The sequence below is a fragment of the Entelurus aequoreus genome, linkage group LG07 (genome assembly GCF_033978785.1).
Source record: "Entelurus aequoreus isolate RoL-2023_Sb linkage group LG07, RoL_Eaeq_v1.1, whole genome shotgun sequence".
Classification (NCBI taxonomy): Eukaryota; Metazoa; Chordata; class Actinopteri; order Syngnathiformes; family Syngnathidae; genus Entelurus; species Entelurus aequoreus.
The window spans coordinates 68,462,185-68,487,668 of record NC_084737.1 but is presented as its reverse complement, the minus strand read 5'-3'; the positions used below and the strand labels follow the sequence as shown (position 1 = coordinate 68,487,668).

At 38.5% G+C, this 25,484-nt stretch overlaps 1 protein-coding gene across 1 annotated transcript in view; it reads left to right on the top strand.

The window, feature by feature from the left end:
* LOC133654202 (contactin-3-like) overlaps nt 1-25,484 on the top strand; it is a 234,115-nt gene that overhangs the window by 105,339 nt on the left and 103,292 nt on the right. The window contains exons 5-12 of the mRNA XM_062054350.1: nt 396-491; nt 1,599-1,802; nt 4,539-4,641; nt 4,903-5,087; nt 8,785-8,921; nt 17,787-17,916; nt 23,430-23,580; nt 23,850-23,977. Coding sequence (XP_061910334.1) covers nt 396-491; nt 1,599-1,802; nt 4,539-4,641; nt 4,903-5,087; nt 8,785-8,921; nt 17,787-17,916; nt 23,430-23,580; nt 23,850-23,977 — 1,134 coding nt within the window. The remainder of the gene's footprint in view (nt 1-395; nt 492-1,598; nt 1,803-4,538; nt 4,642-4,902; nt 5,088-8,784; nt 8,922-17,786; nt 17,917-23,429; nt 23,581-23,849; nt 23,978-25,484) is intronic.

Below are 25,484 nucleotides of genomic sequence, written 5' to 3'. Positions count from 1 at the left end.
AAGGTCGTCAAAAAGTAAAAAAAATAAAAATTAAAAATTAAAAAAATGAATACTTGGGCCTACTGCGCTACTGTATTTCAATGTTGGTCCTTATGGTGGCACTTGGAGAGCCAAGTGTTTGAGAACTGCTGCCTTACAGTATAGCACGGTGTAGCATAGCTTCTGCAAGGGTTCCTGATTACCAAACAGTTTTAGGGTTTAGTTGAGTCAAGTCATTAGTTTCTACCTGCGCTACTCTTTGTGTGTTACTCATGCGTGGCTGAAGAGCCATTTTCTCAACAACCCTTTCGTAATGGACTCGTCACTGTGCTGTTCAAAGTCTTTGCTCCACTCGCCCAGTCTGTCAGATCCTTGTGTTGATTTCTCTCCCTTTTTGTCTTCTCTTCCGCCTCAAGACTTGGATCATTTCAAAGTCCACACCAGAAGTGCAGTCTCGGTCCGGGAGGGACAAGGAGTGGTGTTGCTCTGTGGAACGCCCACTTCCTCAGGAGGTAAAAAACAATGTTAGAAAATATCAAATGATTTGACCATGACTCAGTGGCCTAGTGGTTAGAGTGTCCGCCCTGAGATCGGTAGATCGTGAGTTTAAACCCCCGAGTCATCATACTTGCCAACCCGATTTTCCCAGGAGACTCCCGAATTTCAGTGCCCCTCCCGAAAATCTCCTGGGGCAACCATTCTCCCGAATTTCTCCCGATTTCCACCCGGCCAACAACACTGGGGGCGTGCCTGCCTTTAGCGTCCTCTACAACCTGCCGTCACGTCCGCTTTTCCTCCATACCAACGGCGTGCCGGCCCACTCACACAATATATGCGGCTTTTACACACATGTGAATGCAAGGCATACTTGATCAACAGCCATACAGGTCACACTGAGGGTAGCCGTTTAAACAACTTTAACACTGTTACAAATATGCGCCACACTGTGAACCCACACCAAACAAGAATGACAAACACATTTCGGGAGAACATCCGCACCGTAACACAACATAAACACAACAGAACAAATACCCAGAACCCCTTGCAGCACTAACTCTTCCAGTACGCTACAATATACACCCCCCGCTACCACCAAACCCCGCCCACCTCAACCTAGCCGCCCCCCATCTCCCGAATTCGAAGGTCTCAATGTTGGCAAGTATGCGAGTCATACCAAAGACTATATAAAAATGGTACCCATTACCTACTTGCTTGGCACTCAGCATCAAGGGTTGGAATTGGGGGTTGAATCACCAAAAATTGCTGCTAACTGTTCCCCTCACCTCCCAGGGGGTGGAACAAGGGGATGGGTCAAATGCTGAGGACAATTTTCACCACACCTAGTGTGTGTGTGACAATCATTGGTACTTTAACTTAAAGGTAGGTGTGGTGAAATGTGTCCTCTGCATTTGACCCATCCCCTTGTTCCACCCCCTGGGAGGTGAGGGGAGCAGTGAGCAGCAGCGGTGGCCGCGCCCGGGAATAATTGTTGGTGATTCAACCCCCAATTCCAACCCTTGATGCTGAGTGCCAATCAGGGAGGTAATGGATCCCATTTTTAGAGTCTTTGGTATGACTTAACTTTAACATGTAACTGTCTTTGTCCCCTTCTGTCACAGATCTTACATATGCATGGGTCTTCAACGAGTACCCGTACTTCGTCCAGCAAGACAATCGCCGTTTCGTCTCCCAGCAGACAGGGAACCTCTACATTGCTAAGGTGGAGCCCTCCGACGTGGGCAACTACACCTGTGTCGTGATGAACAGCATCACAAAGGGCAAGGTTCACAGCTCGCCCACGTCTCTCATCCTCAGGACAGACGGTAGGAATTCACAGGTCCCGTTGTGGCCAATCGGTTTTGTCAGTGTGACGTTGTTATTTGTCTTTCCTTCAAGGCTGTTTTTTTTTATCACCAAAACTAGCAGGAGAGCTTTGTGTCTTGCTGTCGTCCTGCACTTTATTTGAGTCACTGAGCACTAATGCCTTAAAATGAATAGTTGCTAGTCCATGTAGGCCAGAAAAAACAATGGGCGCCAATCACATCTTTGCTCACTGACCCTACTTTAAAAGCTATCCCTGGTGAATTTACAGCCCCCATTCTTTGTGGGTGCACTTTGGTAAAAATAGCTGGTAAAGATTGGCTTTGAAATGAATTAAACATAAAGCATACATCACTAGACCATTACGTTGAGTGTTCCAGTGGTTCCACGAGTGAGTTTCCACTCGTTGCACCGAACATGTCTGTGCTCAACTTTCAATTCCTCCGTAAGTTTAAAATAGACACAATGTCCGGCATACAATATCCCAGGGGTGTCCAAAGTGCAGCCCGGGGGGGGGCCCGCAGCTAATTGTTTACCGGCCCGCCACACATTCTGGAAATGCTATTGCAAAAATAAAAAATAAACATTTTAAAAAATGGAATGAGGTGAAATCTAACTAGAAAAAGTTGCAATGTTGACACAAAGCTGGCTGTTATTTTTTCTTTTGTCAATCTTTATTTTTCTTTTTTTGACATTGCTCAAAAAAATAAAAATTAAAAATAAAAATCAATGTTATAATGAATTATTGACCTATTCAAGGCTCCAATTACTTCAAATATTTCACTTTAAAATGTTTTATGTGGAAAATATTGCATATATTGTGTGGTGGCCATATACCGTATTTTTCGGATTATAAGTCGCAGTTTTTGTCATAGTTTAGACCAGGGGTGTCAAACTCATTTTAGATGGGGGGCCACATGGAGAAAAATCTACTCCCAAGTGGGCCGGACTGGTAAAATCACGGCACGATAACTTAAAAATAAAGACAACTTCAGATTGTTTTATTTGTTTAAAAATAGAACAAGCACATTCTGAAATTGTACAAATCATAAAGTTGTTGTTTTTTTTACAATTACCTGTTGCGGTTAATAGTATATATACTTTTTTTGTCGTTATTTATATTTTCTGAATAAATTATGTGATAATGTTCATCAGTCAACTCATTGGTGTTCATTTTCAATCTATCAAGATAAAACAATTATATCAAAATCAAATTACAAGATGTTATTTATGCAGTTTGATCATTTTCCTCGACTGATGTACTAACATCATGAGGTTTATTTTGTACATATGTAGCATCATCTACAAAGATACAAAGAATTGCTATTGTGCCATCTAGTGGACACATTTAGAACAGCTGTTTCTTTCATTCAAAAATTTCAGGTTCATTTTTATACTTAGCAAACTCATCCCGCGGGCCGGATAAAACCTGTTCGCGGGCCTGATCCGGCCCTCGGGCCGTACGTTTGACACCCCTGGTTTAGACTTATACTCAGGAGCGACTTATGTGTGAAATGATTAACACATTACCGTAAAATATCAAATAATATTATTTAGCTCATTCACGTAAGAGACTAGACGTATAAGATTTCATCGGGTTTAGCGATTAGGAGTGACAGATTGTTAGGTAAACGTATAGCATGTTCTATATGTTATAGTTATTTGAATGACTCTTACCATAATATGTTACGTTAACATACCAGGCACGTTCTCAGTTGGTTATTTATGCCTCATATAACGTACACTTATTCAGCCAGTTGTTCACTATTTTTTATTTATTTTAAATTGCCTTTCAAATGTCTATTCTTGGTGTTGGGTTTTATCAAATAAATTTCCCCCAAAAAAATGCGACTTATACTCCGGTGCGACTTACATATGTTTTTTTCCTTCTTTATTATGCATTTTCGGCCGGTGCGACTTATACTCCGAAAAATGCAGTAAATACATCAATGTTTTATTCGACAAAAGAGCATAAAACAAACAGAATAATAGTTCAAACGTAAAATGGACAGAGACATCTGAAGTTGATCTTTTAACTTAAGTGTTGAAAGTTTAAAAAAAAAAAAATAATGCAAATGTATCACTTTATGGGTGGAGGGACCTTTTGGATCCCAACAATATTTAGTGGGATTGTATTTATCTTTTCTCTGTGATTACTCCAAAATAATAATGAATTAAAATCAATGGTGTCCTGCATTACTGATCTTTTAGGGCTCTAATTACTAAATACTGCATATTTCAGTTTTACTATAAAAATTCAAAAAAAAGTTGTCTTTGACAGAAAAGGCTTTTTTTTTTTTTTTTTTTTACTTTATATCAACATGAAGTTGATATAGAGATTTACTGTAAACGTTAAATAAAAAAAATAATAATTTGACTTATTTTTAACATTTTAATGACTGGGATCCTTTATGGTCCCTGGGACCCCTAAAGGTAAAAAAAAAATAAAAAATCCATATATTTTGTTATGGTTTGAAAAGGAAAAATATCAAAATGCGCCCCGCATGCTTTGATTTTTCTGCGTGCGGCCCTCAATGGAAAAAAGTTTGGACACCCCTGCAATATGCAGTCCAGTCGGGGATTACATTATTCCTTGTTAGCGTTTCTCTTTTGTTATTTGTGCCTTGTGGTCACTAATGAGAGAATGTTTGTGGTAGTGTCCAGCCTTTAATGCAACCCACATTGCTTGTAAGTCCCGAATAATGGAAGAATGAGATCTCATGCTTTCTCTTTTGTAGGAGTGATGGGCGAGTATGAACCGAAAATAGAAGTTAATTTCCCGGACAATGTACCCGCTGCAAAAGGATCAACAGTTACACTGGAGTGTTTCGCTCTGGGGAAGTAAGCTGGATTCCTTTAAGCACGTTTTCAATCTCTTGCCATCAGATGAGCTGGGCCTACTGGATAGAGGAACGTTACTGTAGAATATAGCATTTTAAACCTTCACTGCTCTGAAAACCTGCGATGTGAATCAAGTTTATTTTGTTGATGGATTCTCAGTTCCGTCGAGCACTTTATTGCAAAGCTAATAGACACTCACGCCTATCCTGAGCAACAATCTCAAACCTTCTGAGGAACTTAAATGAGAATTTCTCCTGACAGTCCCGTCCCAGAAATCACCTGGAAAAGGGCGAATGGAGTTCCATTCCCGAGTAAAGTCAAAATGAAGTATGCCAATGCCGTGCTGGAAATCCCCAGCTTCCAGCAGGAGGATACGGGAGGATATGAATGTGTGGCAGAGAATAAGATGGGCAAGAACAAAGCCACTGGGCGACTGGCTTTCTATGGTATGTTAAGTTCATGTTACCTGAAATATCTATTATCGAACAAGTTGATATCGTTCCCATTGATATTGATTACTTTTGCAAAAACTAAAAACGGTTCCCATCTATTGTTTTACGGTATACCGGTATTAGTATGGTACCGCGATGCTAATGAATCATTTTCGGTACGACCCGTACCCCCCAGCGCCCGCGTCGAAGTCACGTCGTGTCATTGCTGGTTTTACAAGCAGACGAGCATGTTCGGCGGCACACGCACACACAGAGTACTTACAAGCAGACACAGTGTGTAGACAGAAAGGGGAGAACGGACGCATTTTGGCTTAAAAACTAACAATAAAGGAGAAGTTATAACACTGAAACATGGCTAGCTAGCTAGCGGCTAACGTCCAGCCGCCGTCTGCAGTGTTTTAGCGACTTCTAAATCACTAATCCTGGTCTCCATGGCGACAAATAAAGTAAGTTTCCTACAAGTATCATCCCTGCAGGACGAGGAATAGCTAAACATGCTTCACTACACACCGTAGCTCACCAGCGTCAAAATGTAAACAAACGCCATTGGTGGATCCACACCTAACATTCACTGTAATGATATCAAGTACAGGCACGTATGTAGTCGATACTACTATGATTACGTCAATTTTTTTTTGGCATCACAACATCTTGTTTCGGTTTTTTTAAATGTATATTATGTTTATAAACTCAATAAATATGACCCTGGACACATGAGGACTTTGAATATGACCAATGTTTGATCCTGTAACGACTTGGTATCGGATTGATACTCAAATTTGTGGTATCATCCAAAACTAATGTAAAGTATCAAACAACAGAAGAATAAGTGATTATTACATTTTAACAGAAGTGTAGATAGAACATGTTAAAAGAGAAAGTAAGCAGATGATAACAGTAAATGAACAAGTAGATTAATAATTCATTTTCTACCACTTGTCCTTAATAATGCTGACAAAATAATAGAATGATAAATCATACAATATGTTACTACATATGTCAGCAGACTAATTAGGAGCCTTTGTTTGTTTGCTTACTACTAAAAGACAAGTTGTCTTGTATGTTCACTACTTTATTTAAGGACTGAACTGCAATAATAAACATATGTTTACTGTACCCTAAGATTTTTTATTTAAATAAAGCCAATAATGCAATTTTTTTGTGGTACCCTTTATTTAGAAAAGTACCAAATTGTGCCGAAAAGTACCGAAATAATTTTATCACCGGTACCAAAATATTGGTATTGTTACAACACTATTCCCATCAATAAACCTCTGTTTATCATACAGGCTTCTCTAAAATAACTTCCTAACATATTGAGGTGCCATAAAGTTAACCACTGCAATATGGTGACACTTTAAATGGGAACAGACCTTTTTTAAAATGTTGGCTATCTTTCACAATACCTACGTGAGACATTTTTTTTTCCCAGTGCATTCAAGATAGTAAAAAAAAATGATAGTAAGAGACGTCTGAAACAAGGGGAGGGGATGGGTCAAATGCAGAGGGTAATTTCACCTCACCTAGTGTGTGTGTGACTATCAGTGGTACTTTAACTTTTTAAATTTACCTATAAATTCCTCCAAAAAAAATCATCTAAAAACTAACAACATGCATATTTATAATAACATGAAAATATAAAAAACTTCTTTCCTGGGTGCATTTATTTCACAGTGCTCAAATAAACAAACGCTATTCCCATAACTACCACTAATCATGGCAGACTTTGTGAGAGCCAACGACGACTACTTTGGGATAAATTAAATTCTATTTTTGAGCCTGAATATACAGAGGATGAGTTACAAGTTTTTGAAGTGGGGTGCTAAGTAGATTGTGTAGCAATAGTGCTAAGTGCTGAACAAGAAATACAAAATACAAAGATAGCAAAACAGTCACCTGCAATTACTGCGTTGGAATTTTAGCTCTTGTTGTGCTCTCCGCTTATAAAATAATGCTGGGAGGAAACAAGCATCTTGCTGTGTCTTCATAGCGATGACCTAAGGTCTAAGTTGGATTTCAAAGTTGACCAAAGTTGATTTTTTGGTATATTTTTAGAGGGGTTTATAGACAGAATAAATTATTCTAAATTATCTACAATGTTAACCGTCTCTTGCTAGCAGTATTTTTTTTTTACTACTTAAAACGCACAGTAAAGAGAAAACATGTGTTCTTGTCTCACATAAGGATTGTGAATGGTGGGCAAAAAAAAAAAAAAAAAGCTAATTTTTTTTTTACCATTAAGTCTCAATTGACTTAAATAAATAACAACAGCAATAAGCTAACCACATGTATGCTTTTCCATGGAGAAATACACTTCCATCACTTTATTTAGTTTGATTTATTATTTTGATTTATTTTATTTTATGTTTGCCCTGGGGGTGTAATGCTACATGCCAATGCCTCTCGTGCAGACAGCACAGGTTTAATTTCTGGCTAGGAACCCAACACCCAGCTGTAGGAGATTGCCAGTGCTGGTCCAAGACCCCCGGGCGGGTAAATCAGTGGATTGTGTCAAATAGGGTATCTAATATAAAAATCAAAAATCAAACATGTGCAGCTGATGGAAAAAACCAAAAGACAAAATTAATAAATACGTAATATATAATATATATATTTATATATTATATTTACTTATTTATTTAATATGTTTTTACTTATTTTTTTTAGAATCGATTTCCCTTTTCTATTATCCCTGCAAATAAGCTATTTATTGCTACACATCATTGATTATTTTCTTTCCTTATTGGAAAATAGTAATATTCAAACACGGGAAGTTAATAAACTATTGAATACACGTGGAAAGGAGTAGGCTTTTTAAAAAGAGCTTTGCTTCTTCCAACTCCTTTTTGGACATGTTAAATGGTGCAAGTGTAAACAAGTGTCATTAGGTGTGGTTACTTAACATTACCTTCACCATTTTTTTTAAATACCTACAAACAGGGATTGTAAAATATAATTTTATCATACAAACAGATATGAACTGTATACTTTTTAACAACAGTTATAAACATGTGTTGGTCCTAATTTGAACCAAGTGAAAATTAGGAATAAATGATTTGCTTCCATTCAATACACATGTTAAATAACAGCAAACACTGAGCATTATCATCTTTGTAAAGGCATCATCAGGTCTTATACTGGGTCTCATTAGAGTGTACAGTAGAACCGCGTAATATGGAGATGGGCTTATGTTTTTTCTAGTTAAATATATTATTAGAAAAAGCCGGATATATAAAAATGAGGCTAATTGTTGTGTAATGGTTGTGCTGCTTTTGTAATTGTGCCTGACTGAGAGAAAGTTAAGAATTATAATTTGGTGATGTAATGACAGTACTAAAACAAGTCAGAACAGACACTGCCATCTTCTCAGTAATAAGCCCTGCTGGGTTTAATTTTACGCCAGTTATTGCAGCTTTATTTTTGCGCCGCATATGTTTAAATTTGGAAGAGGGAACAATATTGCGCTCTGTGAATTGGAAAGGACTGAATGAGTTGCTCTAACATTGTGTCCGTGGAAATTTCCTGGCAAATTTGAACCATGTTAGAGCTAACATGGACAAAAATGACATCTCTCTCAAAAAGCTTTCATGGGAATGGGTCCTTTTTTATTGTTCTTATTTGAGCTGTTGTCAAACGTGGCGATATAACAGAGACTTGTCCAAATGTGTGCCACATGTTTGTGTTCCCTCAGCCAAGCCTCAGTGGATTCAGACCATGAAGGACACGGCCTTGGCCATAGAGGAGAATTTGGACTGGGAGTGTCGTGTCAGTGGGAAACCAAAACCACTTTACACATGGCTGAAGAACGGCCAGCGGCTGATCTCCCGGGTAAATGTGTCACCTTTCCTGGCCGGTGTTTCCTTGTGAAAACTTCATCTTCACCTTCAACTCACTCCATATTCTCTATTGCTCGCTCGTGTTACCATATCTGAGTTATTGTGCAGAAATATGGGGAAATAACTACACAAGTGCACTTCATGCGTTAACGGTTGTCAGGTTCAAACACTGATGACATCTATTAAACAAGACAAGAAGCAAGGAATTAAACAGAGACTCATCGAAACACAAAGTTTTGTGATAACTTAGATACAATTATTCTGACAACGGTGTTACAAAAAAGATCAGTTAGAATAATACATAATGTTGGATATAGAGAACATACAAACCCTTTATTTATTGCAAGGGTGTCCAAACGTTATCCAACGAGGGCCGCGTTCAGTAAAATCTAACGATGCGGGGGCCATTTTGTACATTAAAGATGCCAAGCTAGCTGAACAAGTCATCCATGTTAGCTTTGTGTTACATGTGACTAAGACAATTAGTGTAATCTAATAACTAGAGCTGTCAAAAACGACAAGTTAACTCACACGATTAATCACAAAAAATATTGCAATAATCACATATATACGCCGATTAATCACACAACTTATTTGGCTATTTCACCTTCAATGGATTCTAACAATGAAAATGCATTTGTGACCAAGTATCGGGGTCTCTTTTAATTGATTTGAGATTGTTAAGTTAAGTGAAATCATGCAAGCGAGTTTATGCTACTAGAAATATTTGTGATTAATCATGATTGATCCAATTTCAAAAGTGTGATTAGTCTGATTTTTTTATATGTATCGTTTGACAACATTACTAATTACATCTCGATAATAATGAATTCATTTAAGTGTTACTATCTGTTGAAAGGGCCAATAAAAATTGGCCAAATATGGCCACACTTTGGACACCCTTGATTTATTGAATTAAAAATACTGAAATTCCACGACATAGTGAATGTGCAAACAGTTGAAATTATACGCAAAGCAAACTATAACCTGCTACCCAAGAATATACAATAATTCTTCTCAACCAAAGAGGAGAAATATAACCTTAGAGAAAAATGCAATTTAAAACATTTGTACGCACGTGCAACACTTAAGACCTTCAGTATATCAGTATGTGGAAATCAATTATGGAATGGATTGAGGAAAGAAATCAAACAATGTACTAATATGATCCACTTCAAGAAACTCTTCCAACTTAAAGTGTTTACAAAGTACAAAGAAGAAGAACCATGATGAACATTTTGAATTTATCTCATCCATTCATTCACTTTCTAGATAATCTTACTCATCTCACCATGTGAAATATTACGAGATCTTGCAATATTTTTTGCGGGATCTCGCAATACTTTTTGCGAGATCTCACAAAAGTTATTTTTTTCCTATGTCAGTGAACCGGAAATAAAACCGACACAGCGATGGAGGAGCGGGAGCATGCGAAAGCCTATCCATCATCTGTGCTCTGTTGTGGGACCATAATACGATTTGATGTCTTTATATGTTAGGCCAATACTAAAATAGAAATCGATAAACTTCTCCCACGGATGATGGGTGTAGGCTCCTCCATCGCTGTGTCTGTTTTACTTCCGGTTCACTGACATAGGAAAAAAACCTTTTTGTGAGATCTCGCAAAAAGTATTACACAAGTAAACATTTTTTTCCCTCCATGTCCCTTTAGGGGCTTCATAAAATATAACTCACTTCACCAATGATTATTTATTTATTTATTTATTTTTATTGTTATTACTTATGGAGTATCCATCCATGTTCTACCGCTTGTCCCTTTTGGGGTCGCGAGGGGTGCTGGAGCCTATCTCAGCTGCATTCGGGCGGAAGGCGGGTTACACCCTGGACAAGTCGCCACCTCATCACCGGGCCAACACAGATAGACAGACAACATTCACACTCACATTCACACACTAGGGCCAATTTAGTGTTGCCAATCAACCTATCCCCAGGTGCATGTCTTTGGAGGTGGGAGGAAGCCGGAGTACCCGGAGGGAACCCACGCAGTCACGGGGAGAACATGCAAACTCCACACAGAAAGATCCCGAGCCCGGGATTGAACTCAGGACTACTCAGGACCTTCGTATTGTGAGGCACATGCACTAACCCCTGTGCCACTGTGCTGCCCCTTATGGAGTATATTGTGAATAAATTGAGAACAGGAAGTGAACAAAAGTTCTAGCAACTGCTATGTAAAGGAAAAGGGGTAGGATTGAATAAGCTCTGCTTCTTCCTACTCCTTTTCGAACATGTTGAATAGAGAAACTGGAAATTGCATGCATACAACATGATGCATGTTCCAAATAAACTCAAACTCAACTTAACCCAACTCAATCCTCTTGACGCCTGCCATTGGAATGGATTGCAGTTTTTCAAAGCGCAATTGCGGATGCGATAAATAGAGAATATGAAGCCGTCGCCAAGGTGTGCCAGTGAATAGACTGCGCTTCCCTGTCCTTACCCCGGCAGATCACACAGCAGCGTGGTCCCCGCGAGGTTGCTTCATTTCATCTGAATGGAGTCACTTGCCGCTCTTCATTATTCATGGCGCATATTTAAGAGCCGCCTGATTAAGGGACAGTGAGTTTAATCTAGTTTGAGATACGCCGCGTGAAGCATAACACCTTGCTGCTACGGCATATGTAATTTTGGTGTATAGTGAGAACCATGGCTTTAAGCTTAGTTGTCTTTAACGTTGCAGATATGTATTTATGTGTGTGTTAAATAATGTTACACTAATTTACTGAGATTGACCACAACACACTTCTTTCATATTCTTATATTTGTCAAGTGGGAAGTTTACTTCTTTCTGTATCTGTGAATGTTATCACAGGAAACACAGAAAGGAATTTAAAGAACACATTTATAGGCACTTTGCAAAAACACATTTTGGAATTGTTCCATATAAACAGCTGTCAAAATAAGGTACACTCCATCATGCTTCACCGCACCGAACCCCCTCTGTTCCTGAAGTCTTCTGATACCTGCCCGAGACTTTAACAATAAACTCACCTTTGATCAGCACACCACGGACATTCAAAAAAGAAGTCAACAAGGACTGTCAGCCGTCCGTAAACTTTAAAGGACTATACGTTGCACCTCACCTCCTGTTATTACTGTATCAAAGCATCGTTCAACCTATCCTTCTGTACCGTTCCACGTGTTTTTTCACCATGCTTTCTGTAACCAACCGGACCAAACTCACACGTGTTACAAACATGGCAGCTAAAATAATCGGCCTACCCACACCCAACATCTCAGATCCAAACCACAGGTCCATCATTCGACTGGCAAACACGATAGCCGAGGATATGACTCACCCACTTTACCAATACATCATCCCACTACCATCTAGGTGCAGGTACAGAACTATGAAATTCCAGAGGGCCCTCCTCTGGAAAAGCCTTCCCCCTGCAGCTATTGCCGCCCTAAACAGCAGGCCCGGCCGATCTGTCTGACGAGCCTGTAAATGTGTTGGTCATGTATGATGTCTTTTTGTCATTTTTGTTTGTGATGTGTAATGTCTGTTGTTTACATGTACAGCAGTGAAAATGAATTTTCCCAACGGGCACCAATAAATCTAAATCTAAATCTAATCTATATAACCCAGTGTTTTTCAACCTTTTTTGAGCCAAGGCGCATTTTATTCATAGAAAAAATCCAGAGGCACACCACCAACAGTAATCATGAAGAAATTAAACTCAGTAGACAATAAAAAGTTGTTGTCGCAATTGTTGGATATGAATTGAAACCATAACCAACCATGCATCACTATAGCTCTTGTCTCAAAGTAGGTGTACTGTCACGACCTGTCACATCACACTGTGACTTATTTGGAGTTGTTTTGGTTGTGCTCCCGTGCATACTGTTTTAGTTCTTGTCTTGCGTTCGTATTTTGGTGGCTTTTCCTGTTTTTTGGGTATTTTCCTGTTGCAGTTTCATGTCTTCCTTTGAGCGCTATTCCCTGCACCTGCTTTGTTTTAGCAATCAAGAATATTTAAGTTGTTGCTATCTTTTTTTGTGTGGACATTGTTGAATGTCATGTCATGTACGGATGTACTTTGTCTGCTCCACACGCTGTAAGTCTTTGCTGTCGTCCAGCATTCTGTTTTTGCTTACTTTGTCGCCAGTTCAGTTTTAGTTTCGTTCTGCATAGCCATCCCTAAGCTTTAATGCCTTTTCTTAGGGGCACTCACCTTTTTGTTTATTTTTGGTTTAATCATTAGACACCTGTTGACCTTCACGCTGCCTCCCGCTGTCGTCTGCATATTGTGATCACGACAAACCATCCTCGTCTCACACGACATGTTCCCGACATCTACAAAGCAATTAGCTACCGGCTTCCACCTATTGATATTGAGGAGAATAACATGGTTACTCTGCCGAGCTCTCGACAGCACCGACACTCAACAACGGCACATTATTTGGGGATTATAATTACTGGCTTGCAAAAAATATTTTTAACTCAAATAGGTGAAATTACATAATCTCCCACGGCACACCAGACTGTATCTCACGGCACAGTGGTTGAAAAACACTGCTTTAACCCATGTGAAAAAGCTACAGCTCCAAATGATCTTTCCTACCCTGCACCACTTCACCGCACAATTCCATAAAGTACAGGTAGCCTATAAAGTGCACATATCCCCAAAGTTCCCTTTTAAGTCTTCCTTTCCCCATAAATATGCGGTTCACAACCTTCTCTATAACCCTAGTAAAGCTTTTATTCAGTTTTGGCGCCTCGTACAAAAGTGCAGTTATGTCTCAGTTTAAGGTTAAAATGTTTTGTTGGTAAGTTGCTTGTTTTATCATGGAAATAATACAGTTTATACGACAATACAATAGGTTTGCGTGCATTACAACACGTACACACTTGATAGTGCACGCAAGGCTGATCTACCAAGCTTCTGTGCAGAGGATTGCGTCTCTTAAATGAGCAAAATAGCGAGCGCAATCTATCTAGCGTGTCTGACTTCATATATATGCAGAATATATGCTATATATTAGAATGGCCACAATACTAGGAGGAGGAGATGCAAATATACTCCTTGCGATGTGATTTATCTAGACTAAAACTGTCCTGCAGCCGCTGTTTTGCATCTATATTTAGCACGTTTGAAATCGCAGCCAAATTGGCAGAGTTATGCACAAATGGCTGTGAGAAAAAAGGTGATCGAGCAGGACAGAGAATCTCCCATCCAACATCTGTTTGTCAACATATTTGGACTGTCATAAATACAAAACATAATAGACATATCTTCTATTCACAAATGACAATTTATAATGGTATAGCTGCTGGATGACTTGAGGGGCTAAAGTAATTCAAATGATGCCTGTTAGTGTCCGCTGGCGTTTTTAAAATGTTGTTTGTTTTTTCATTTAGGTGATATGCTACTAATATATCTCATATATGAAAATAACTTCTTGCAATATGCATTTTCTTGCCCCTGGATCATTCCGGCGCAGGCTTGCAGTTAAATGCCAGTGTTGCATGTTTAGCACGCTAAAAAGTGGGTTCAATGTAAAGTGCCATGCAGGACTTCTTCTAAAAAGCCCAGAAAAAGTGGTAAAAATTGTATTTGTCTGATGTATGTTTTAAAACATAGCAAATCAATAATAGTAGACACAATTTTACTTGCACATGCTATATAGAGCAAGTTATTTGAAATGTTATATATATAAGGCCCTGTGTGTTTATTTTCCCACGTGCTTAACAACATTTGAATGAGGTTTATTGTTGTTTTTCATTGTTAGCCTAAAATATATGCAGCATCTTACAAAAGTGAGTACATCCCAACATGTGTATTAAAGTGTCTATTGTCACCTTAGAGTAGTCAGTGTAGCTTTACAGCAGTTTACATTTATTATCCACTAAAAATGTCTCAATGAACCATAGCTCCCAAGTGCTGGCAGCACTCATGCAGCCCCAAACCATGATATTATAACCACTATGCTTAACAGGAAGCAAGACGATCATCTTGGTACTCATTGTGTTGGCAGCTACTTCGACAATAATGGCAAAACTTCCAATGCTTCAAAATGTCATAGAACATTTTTCATGTGTCCCTTAATGAACCGCAGTTCCTTAGTGCCGGAAGAACTCCTACAACCACCGTGCTTGGTTGTAGGAAAGACCTAATTATATTGGTATGCACTTGTGTTGACAGCTTTTTAGACAATGACTGTATGCTGAATCATTTTCAGAAGGAAGTAAATGTGTATTTATATAAGCTTTATCCAAGTCTAATTTCTACAGTATTATCCCTTAATATGTTTACTATGACAAGCCACAAACCAGTGATGTGCATTGAGGTTCATAGTTTTTTTTTAACTTTAACATATTCTATCACATTTTAAACATAACAAGAACATTTAGAAAATAATTCACCTCAGGTAAAAGTAATGTTTTCAAATACTCCCTATTCCAATTCATTGTATATATATATATTTTTTTTGCATGATAAGTTAATGTGCCTATTATTCTCTAGGAAGCTATGTTACTGTGTTTGTAAAAGACCTCCTTATTTCTTTTTCATTTTAAAAGTTTTTCTTTGCAATGACAAGCACGTGCTAGCTCACATACGCCCCTGCATCCTTATGGTGGGGAAGAGAAATTGCGGGCCTGGACATATGACATTTATGCAGTTTATTGTCCAATTCAGAAAGAAGAATAATGACACGCTTACTTAAAAAGTGGTTGTGTAAAACAAATGTTTTTGACAAAACATTTTGACACTGAGATGGTGGACTTGCTTGTGCACTAAGCAGAAAGAAGACACTCGCTGCAGCCACATCTCAAGTTCATGTCATGTATTTGATCTAAATACAAAGTAGGGTTGTACGGTATGCCAGTATTATAATAGTACTGTGATACTAATTAATCATATTCGGTACTATACCGCCTCTGAAAAGTACCGGTCAAAATGTAAACAAACACCATTGGTGGATCTACACCTAACATCCACTGTAATGATACTAAGTACAGTAGCGTATTTAGTCGATACTTTGTTTGCTTACTTACTGCTAAAAGACAAGTTGTCTTGTACGTCGATATTTTTTGACATCACAACATCTTCCTTTGTTTTTAAAAAAAATGTATATTATGTTTATAAACTCAGGGAATATGTCCCTGGACTCATGAGGACTTTGAATATGACCAATGTATGATCCTGTAACGACTTGGTATCGGATTGACACCCAAATGTGTGGTATCGTCCAAAACTAATGTAACGTATCAAACAACAGAAGAATAAGTGATTATTACATTTTAACAGAAGTGTAGATAGAACATGTTAAAAGAGAAAGTAAGCAGATATTAACAGTAAATGAACAAGTAGATTAATAATCAATTTTTACAGTTTGTCCCTTATAATGTTGACAGAATAATAGAATGATAAATGACACCATCTGTTTCTGCATACGTCAGCAGCTAAATTAGGAGCCTTTGTTTGCTTACTTACTACTAAAAGACAAGTTGTCTTGTAAGTTCACTATTTTATTTAGGGACAAACTTGCAATAAGAAACATACGTTTAATGTTCCCTAAGATTTTTTTGTTCAAATAAAGCCAATAATGCAATTTTTTGTGGTCCCCTTTATTTAGAAAAGTACCGAAAAGTATCAAAATAATTTAATATTGGTATCGGGACAACACTAAGACAAAGTAATTTAGTGATTTTAAGAACATATTTAAAAATGACTGGTTTCATACGTAAAGTACATTTATAACACAGTTCAATAATATTTATATACACTGTAAAAAAAAAATCCTATTTTTATGGTTAATTTACTCTAAATATCTACTGTAATTTTTCTATTTTTTTTAAATAGTTTATAAAACTGTAGAATTGAAGACATCATCTGTAAATAAACAATCCGCCTGTCATTTTAAGTAATATGCCAGTAATGACAAACAATGTATATTTCTATTTTTTTTACAGAAAAATGCCAAATTAATTATACATAGCATTTTCTGTTTTCTTAAATTACTTTCAAATTCATGTAAAATTACAGTAATTATCTTTCATTAAATATGTAGCTTGTTATATAAAAGTCTATGTCCATACTAACAATCTAATAAAAGTATTTTTCTGCAGAACTGTTGGCATCGTCACTTCATTAAAGGTGGTTGATCTTAACAATTCAGAAAAAATCTGTAAAATAATGGTATTTTTCTGTGGAACTGCCAGCATTGTCACTTCATTAAAGGTGTTTGATCGTAATAATTTGGAAAAACTCTGTAGAATAAAGGTCTTTTTCTGCAGAACTGTTTGCATCGTCACTTTATTAAAGGTGGTTTATCTTAATAATTTAGTAAAAATCTGTAAAATTACGATATTTTTTCGCAAAACGTTTCATGAAAATGTCTGTAAAAATAATGTTTTTGATCATTATTTGGTTTACAGTGTTTTACTTTAATTTCATGGTTTTCGTTTGGCAGCCATAGCTGCCAGTAGATGACCGTTTTTTTACAGAATTTTTTTTTACAGTGTACCTAATAAAAATGTTTGTATTTATCATGATGAGCCTTACCTGACTGCATACCCCAGCCACAGACTCACTATAGCTGCTATCTGTGCATTTAAGTGAGTGGCGCTGCTGGAAGCAGGACCAACCCAGCAGACTATAAATCTTGGTTTACATGATGGCGAGACGTATCTTGGAACTATTTGGCAGACGCAAATGTGATTTCTAGCCAGATTGATTCATTCGTGATTTGTAAATCCGGATTTGATCTATGCCCATTGGTTATGGCGCCTTCCCAATCCAATGCTTATTAAGCTTGGCCAGAGTCTGCTGAGCAAAGCAAAGGCTATCTTAAGTCTCAAGCAGTAATTGCTTTCTTTCATCCCTCACAGGATAGGATCCTTGTGAAGGACGGAGCTCTGTCAGTGTCTGTGTTGACACTTGCCGATGCCGGAATGTACCAGTGTGTGGCTGAGAACGAGCACAGCATTATATATTTTGCTGCTGAACTAATGGTTTTAGGTAGGTGGCATTTATCTCTCCCTTAAATCATCAAATCATTGTTGCTCCACAATTTTAAAGGTCATTTTAGTGACATTCTGAAAGGTTGTCTGGCTTAATGGATAATGGGGTCAGTAAGGATGTTTTGTGGAGGTCAAACACATTTAAAATGTATCTTTTTATGTACCTGCCAAATGGGAGCAGAATTGCTGCTTGTATATATTTATATTAGGCTGTCAAAATTAACGAGTTAACTCATGATTAATCACAATTGTCGCATTATTCATGTACACACTTCGATCAATCATGCAATTTATTTTCCCCATACCGCCATAGATCAATCAATTATCCATATGTGAGTGAGCAAACTCTTGACTAGGGTTGTGCGGTATACCGGTATTAGTATAGTACCGCGATACTAATGAATCATGTTCGGTACGATACCATCTCTGAAACGTACCGGACCCGCACCCCCCGAGCCCGCGCCGAAGTCACGTCGTGACATTGCTGGTTTTACGAGCAGAGGAGCATGTTCGGCGGCACACACACACGGAGTACTTACAAGCAGAGACAGTGTGTAGACAGAAAAGGGAGAACCGACGCATTTTGACTTAAAAACTAATGATAAAGGTGAAGTTATAACACTGAAACGCCCTCAGGAAGAGGTGCTTTAAGACATGGCTAGCTAGCTAGCGGCTAACGTCCATCCGCCGTCTGCAGTGTTTTAGCTACTTCTAAATCACTATTCCTGGTATCCATGGCGACAAAAAAAGGACGTGTTTTACAAGTAGCATCCCTGCAGGACGAGGAATAGCTAAACATGCTTCACTACACACCGTAGCTCACCGGCGTCAAAATGTAAACAAACGCCATTGGTGGATCTACACCTAACATCCACTGTAATGATGCCAAGTACAGGCACGTATGTAGTCGATACTACTATGATTACGTCGATATTTTTTGGCATCACAACATCTTCTTTCTTTTAAAAAAAAATTATATTATGTTTATAAACTCAGGAAATATGTCCCTGGACATATGAGGACTTTGAATATGACCAATGTATGATCCTGCAACTACTTGGTATCGGATTGATACCCAAATTTGTGGTTTAATCCAAAACTAATGTAAATTATCAAACAACAGAAAAATAAGTGATTATTACATTTTAACAGAAGTGTAGATAGAACATGTTAAAAGAGAAATTATGCAGGTATTAACAGTAAATGAACAAGTAGATTAATAATTAATTTTCTACCACTTGTCCTTAATAATGTTGACAAAATAATAGAATGATAAATGATACAATATGTTACTGCATACGTCAGCAGACTAATTAGGAGCCCTTTGTTTGTTTACTTACTACTAAAAGACAAGTTGTCTTGTATGTTCACTGTTTTATTTAAGGACTGTAATGCAATAAGAAACATGTGTTTAATGTACCCTAAGATTGTTTGTTAAAATAAACCCAATAATGCAATTTTTTTGTGGTCCCCTTTATTTAGAAAAGTACCGAAAAATACCAAAAAGTATCGAAATAATTTTAGTACCAGTACCAAAATATTAGTATTGTTACAACACTACTCTTGACAGGTGTGCTTGCAGGCAAATTTCATACAGCCTGAAAGAACCTCGGAAGAAATGTTTCCAAGTTTTGTGCAAATAAATGGCATACATTCCGGTAAAATGTTTAAAAACATTCCTGCATTACATTCTGACAAAAAATTGCATTTGTGTACCAATATTTGGGTCTTTTCATGAACTAATTTCAACTGTGTAAACGAGTAATCACCTGTGATTAATCATAATTAATCCACATTCCAAAATGTGTCTATTCTGATTAGAAAAATTCATCATTTGACAGCCGTAATTTATAAACATTAGGTCTGTCAGAAATAAAGGGTTAACTCATGTGATGCTTCTTTACCTTGACTGTGGATAGTTAACCTGAAAGGCGGCGCACGTTGTTATACGGTCAGTGATCAGGTCAATGCATGCGTCAGTGCAAAGATGAGTGAAGAGACTCTGACTGTAGGGCTTACTGGCAAATTTCACTTCAAAATACACCCAAAAGAGACTTTAGATACAGCTGTTTCAAGCAAATTAATGACAAGTAAATCACAAATCACAATTCAAGTACAACATTTAAAAACTGTTCCTGTTTTTTTCTGACAGTAAAATTGCATTTGTGTCCAAATGCTTTGGTCTGTTATGGGTGTACAGGAGGAAGGAGGAACGTTGTTTTAGCTCTATTTATGTATATATATAAATAATATATATAAATAAAAAATAATTAGATTAATAAACAAGGGGTAATGAAGTGTGACGAATCCAAAAGTGTATGGTGTGCGACTATGTGTGGGAATTGACTGTAGTGTTGACCGAGAGGCGTAAGTCCCGGAGGGGAAAGGCAGGCTCGAAGGTCCGTGAGACAGGCAGGTAGTCGGGGCAATAGCGAGGCGTCAGAGTCCGTGTCCAGGCAAGAGGTCGAGATCCAAGATGCAGCCAGGGAACCAAAGGGAAGGCAGGGAGACAAGACACACAGCTCGTGACGTGGGAACGAAGGCAGGCTGCAGAGAGGCGACAAGGAGGACACGAGACAACGAACACGACGGGGGAGGAAACAGAGAGCAAAGAGTGCGCATAGAGCTTGACGTATCGGCTTACTGTACTGAACAGGAAACTACGTTCTGGCCAGGGATAGCAGGTTGTGCTGGCTTATGAAGGCAGGTCTCATCATCAGATTCAGGTGTGTTGATTGCCGGTGATTGATTGCAGCTGCTTACTGCAGCCGGACTGGCACGCGCCTGGCACGCTCCTGGGGGTGCGCCCAGCGCAGCACACACATGAATGCGCACGTCACCGTGACATGGTCTTTTTTAACGTTAATTTAAATCATGCAAGCATGTAATTTACTGTGGTTAATCCCAATTAATCATCATGCAAAAGTGTGATTAATCTTATTAAAAAACACAATTTGATCAGCACTAATAATACTGCATCTTAAGTATAGTGTCATGATCCCACATGACAGTTTGGACTTATTTTGGTTCTAATTCCTCCTTGTTTTGCTGCACCTTTACTTTCTGTTGAGTTTCCTGCCAGCGCTGGATAGGTGCTTTTTGTCACTGTGCATGTGTTCTCTGCTGCCGCTACATGCCATGCACTAGCCGTTGTTTGGTTCTCTTCGTAAATAAATAAATCATTTGACCTGCATGACGACTCCTGTCTCTTGGTCCTGGAGGGTCACGCCATCAGCCAACATGTGCCGCTGGAACATGTAGAGGTTTAACGATAAGTCTAGTTTGTTTTCCCCCATAAAAGATGTCGCCTTAATAAAACCTTTTTTTTTTTTAACTAAATATATTTCTTCATTTTGTTTTTCACTGCTGGACAATTACTGTAATATTAATACGTTAAAATAATACAACATAATTAAACACTCACTCGAATTTTTAAATTGTTTATTTTTTGTATTAATCAATCCAACAAAACAATACACAATAAAACCATAACAATACAATTCCAAAACCAAACTTGGCCCAGCAACATTCAGAATAGCAATCAACAGAGCAATTGAGAGGACACACAAACATGACACAAAACAATCCAAAAGTAGTCAAACAAAAAATAATAATATTAACAACAGTATCAATATTAATACAAATTCCAACATAGCAGTGATTATCATCAAAGCCATTTATAAAAAATAAAATAAAAACATTTAAACAATAGTGTCACAATGGCTTACACTTGCATCACATCTCATAAGCTTGACAACACATTGTGTCCAATATTTTCCACAAAGATAAAAGAAGTCATATTTTAAAATAATACAACATAATTAAAGGCCTACTGAAACCCACTACTACCGACCACGCAGTCTGATAGTTTATATATCAATGATGAAATCTTAACATTGCAACACATGCCAATACAGCCGGGTTAACTTATAAAGTGCAATTTTAAATTTCCCGGGAAACTTCCGGCTGAAAACGTCTTGGTATGATGACGTTTGCGCGTGACGTCAATGGTTGAAGCAGACATTTTGGAATAGCACGGTGGCCAGCTTAAGTCATCTGTTTTCACCACATAATTCCACAGTATTCTGGACATCTGTGTTGGTGAATCTTTTGCAATTTGTTCAATTAACAATGGAGACTGCAAAGAAGAAAGCTGTAGGTGGGATCGGTGTATTAGCGGCTGGCTACAGCAACACAACCAGGAGGACTTTGAGTTGGATAGCAGACGCGCTACCGTGAGTACAGCTTTGGCTTCCAAACATTTGATCGCTTACCCGTACGTGCGTGCCGCTATGTGCATATCACGTACGTAACTTTGGGGAAATATGTTTCTTGCCGACTCTGATGGCGGCCGTGTCCTCGCCTGTCTGGGTTGACTTCCTCCGTCTCCGGGCCGCCGACCGCACCGATCATCGTGGTGAAGTCCTTCGGCGCGCCGTCGATCGCTGGAACGCAGGTGAGCACGGGTGTTGATGAGCAGATGAGGGCTGGCGTAGGTGGAGATCTAATGTTTTTAGCATAGCTCTGTCGAGGTCCCGTAGCTAAGTTAGCTTCAATGGCGTCGTTAGCAACAGCATTGTTAGGCTTCGCCAGGCGGTACAGCATTAACAGTGTGGTTACAGGTCCAGGGTTTGGTAGTATTGTTGATCTTCTGTCTATCCTTCCAGTCAGGGGCTTATTTCTTCTGTTTTTATCTGCATTCAAGCACGATGCTGTCACGTTAGCTCCGTAGCTAAAGTGCTTCGCCGATGTATTGTCGTGGAGATAAAAGTCACTGTGAATGTCCATTTCGCGTTCTCGACTCTCATTTTCAAGAGGATATAGTATCCGAGATACATCCTGCACTGCACTCTAGTCCTTCACTCTCACGTTCCTCATCCACAAATCTTTCATCCTCGCTCAAATTAGTGGGGTAATCGTCGCTTTCTCGGTCCGAATCGCTTTCGCTGCTGGTGTAAACAATGGGGAAATGTGAGGAGCCCTTCAACCTGTGACGTCACGCTACTTCCGGTACAGGCAAGGCTTTTTTATCAGCGACCAAAAGTTGTGAACTTTATCGTCGATGTTCTCTACTAAATCCTTTCAGCAAAAATATGGCAATATCGCGAAATGATCAAGTATGACACATAGAATGGATCTGCTATCCCCGTTTAAATAAGAAAATTTCATTTCAGTAGGCCTTTAAACACTCACTCGATTTTAATGATAAATGAGGTTGTCTTTTATATTTTCTTCTTCATCCGTCCTTTGTTTTTGGTTGGCATACAGCTTTTGTTACGCATCACTATACCACCAAGGTTGGAGTCTACTTTTTTAAGTTACTGGACTGGGCTACAGTTTCCGAAGCTTCGACTTCTCATGTTTTTGTGCAACTTTTGAAACTGATTTGTAATATAATAAAGACTTTGGCGTATTGTATTTTGAAGTACCTCTTTACATGATTGATTTAATGCAGGCTGTTTTTTGATGTCGGCAGTCCTATTTTAAAGTCTGCTTACTGTTTCCCACCAGCCTCTCCCCCAGACTTCACAGGAAACGTCCTCAGAGCTTTGCTTAAAGCCAAGGCAGGAAGTACTGTGACTTTGGAATGTAAACCCCAAGCCTATCCCATGGCCAGCATTTTATGGAAGAAAGGAAACCTTCCTATTCTCACCAACAACAGGTAAAGCATCAGGGAGTGGAAGAAGTACTGATTCAGTGTTTAGATCAATGTTTCAAAAGACCCGTCTTTAAAGACTCAATCAATGTCCCTGTTGCAACATAAACACCCAATAAAGCTTATCTGTGCAATGTGCATACATGATGTGCTCATTGAACGGGCTCAGACCCTGGACTCCAATCCGGACCCATAACTGTATGTCATGATAAAATCACCTGGCATTAATTGATGTTGGCTCAGGAACTGCTGTGTGTGTCGCTGCACTCTTATAGGATCACGCTTTCGCCAGATGGAACACTGAGACTTGCCAATGTGAGCAAATCTGACGCAGGCAGCTACACGTGCTTTGCTCGGAACAGATTTGGCATGTCGAGTACGACTGGAAGGCTCCTTGTTACAGGTAAGCTCTCTTTCATTTTTGTGCATTGCATGGATTACAAATTAATTGTCCCCTATTATATTTTCAAGCTGCTATAACAAAAATATGTGTCATTCAGCCTGTTTATAAGCACCAAACGCGAGAAAAATGTATCATCTCCTCCATATGTTTGCTTCTTTTTTTAAATATTGTATTGAAGAAAAAAAAAAACCTTCTCATTACATGATAAAGCCTCTGACTCGCCTCTATCTTAGGAAAACATCGGCATGCTTCCGTATTAGCTGAAAAAGCTAGCTACGGAAAGAGATAAGCTAGCTTCTACGTCAACACGAAACGTCAGTTTGTTATGCACAACACAGTGCGATAGGACACCAATCTGTACTGACTGAAAAACATGAACAATCACATTACAGTATATGTAAAGTATTAGCCCACATTTCATGTTTTGTTTGTACACAGCTAGCCACACAGCATATGTACTGTAGTTGTAATAACACGCATGATCGATATTAAAGTGTGACTCACTCGATGGACAATTGTTCGTTTTTGGTCCAGCTGGCCGGGGATGTTTTTCCGGTTTATTTGGGTAAGCACTCCATTTATGTCTGGATAACATGGCTCCAAGTTCCACATTTACAGCGCCAAAGTGACACCGAGCTCACTCTTTTTGATAGATTGATTGATTGAAACTTTTATTAGTATATTGCACAGTACAGTACATATTCCGTACAATTGACCACTAAATGGTAAGACCCGAATAAGTTTTTCAACGTGTTTAAGTCGGGGTCCACGCTAATCAATTCATGGTAATGAATTGGCTTCTGTCTGCTCCGACGTCTCAACCTTGCAAAAATAGTTGTCTTCGTTGTCTATTACCAAGTCTGCCACACTCGCGTTTGTACCCGGAAGTAGGAACACACATCTGTTGCCGGAAGTCGGAAGAGCACTGCCATAGAAAAGAAAATCGATCCGCAGAGGAAATCAATTATTCAAATGAAGAAAATACGGTAAACATTGTGCATATTACATATTGTTATGAACGTGTCTGTTACTACATTATATGTAGACTTGCAGTGCGTATACAAAATGTTGATGGCGGGTTTGGAAGTTGTTTTAGAGGGCTTTGAAGGCTAAAACGGTGACTCACATTAGCCACATTTGGCATGTGTTTTTTTATATCTTTAAAATATTTTTTTAAAAAAGGCAAGAACTGCAATTTTTGGGGAAATTTTGCCTATTTTTTACAATCATTATGAGAGAAAAGAACATGCATGTTTCTAAATAGTAAATACATGCTTTAAAAAACCGCTCACAATGGAGCCAATGGGAGTCGTTCTATTCTGCCTATAAAGCGCTCTAAAAAACAACAACATCCAAACACCCCCATCTAGGTTTTATATACATGATGTAAGTATATGTAATGTAGTAACAGGCACATTCATAATAACATGTCATATTTACATATTTTGATCATTTTAAGCATTCGGTGGAGCATTAATTTCAAAAACGCCTAACTACAAACTACATC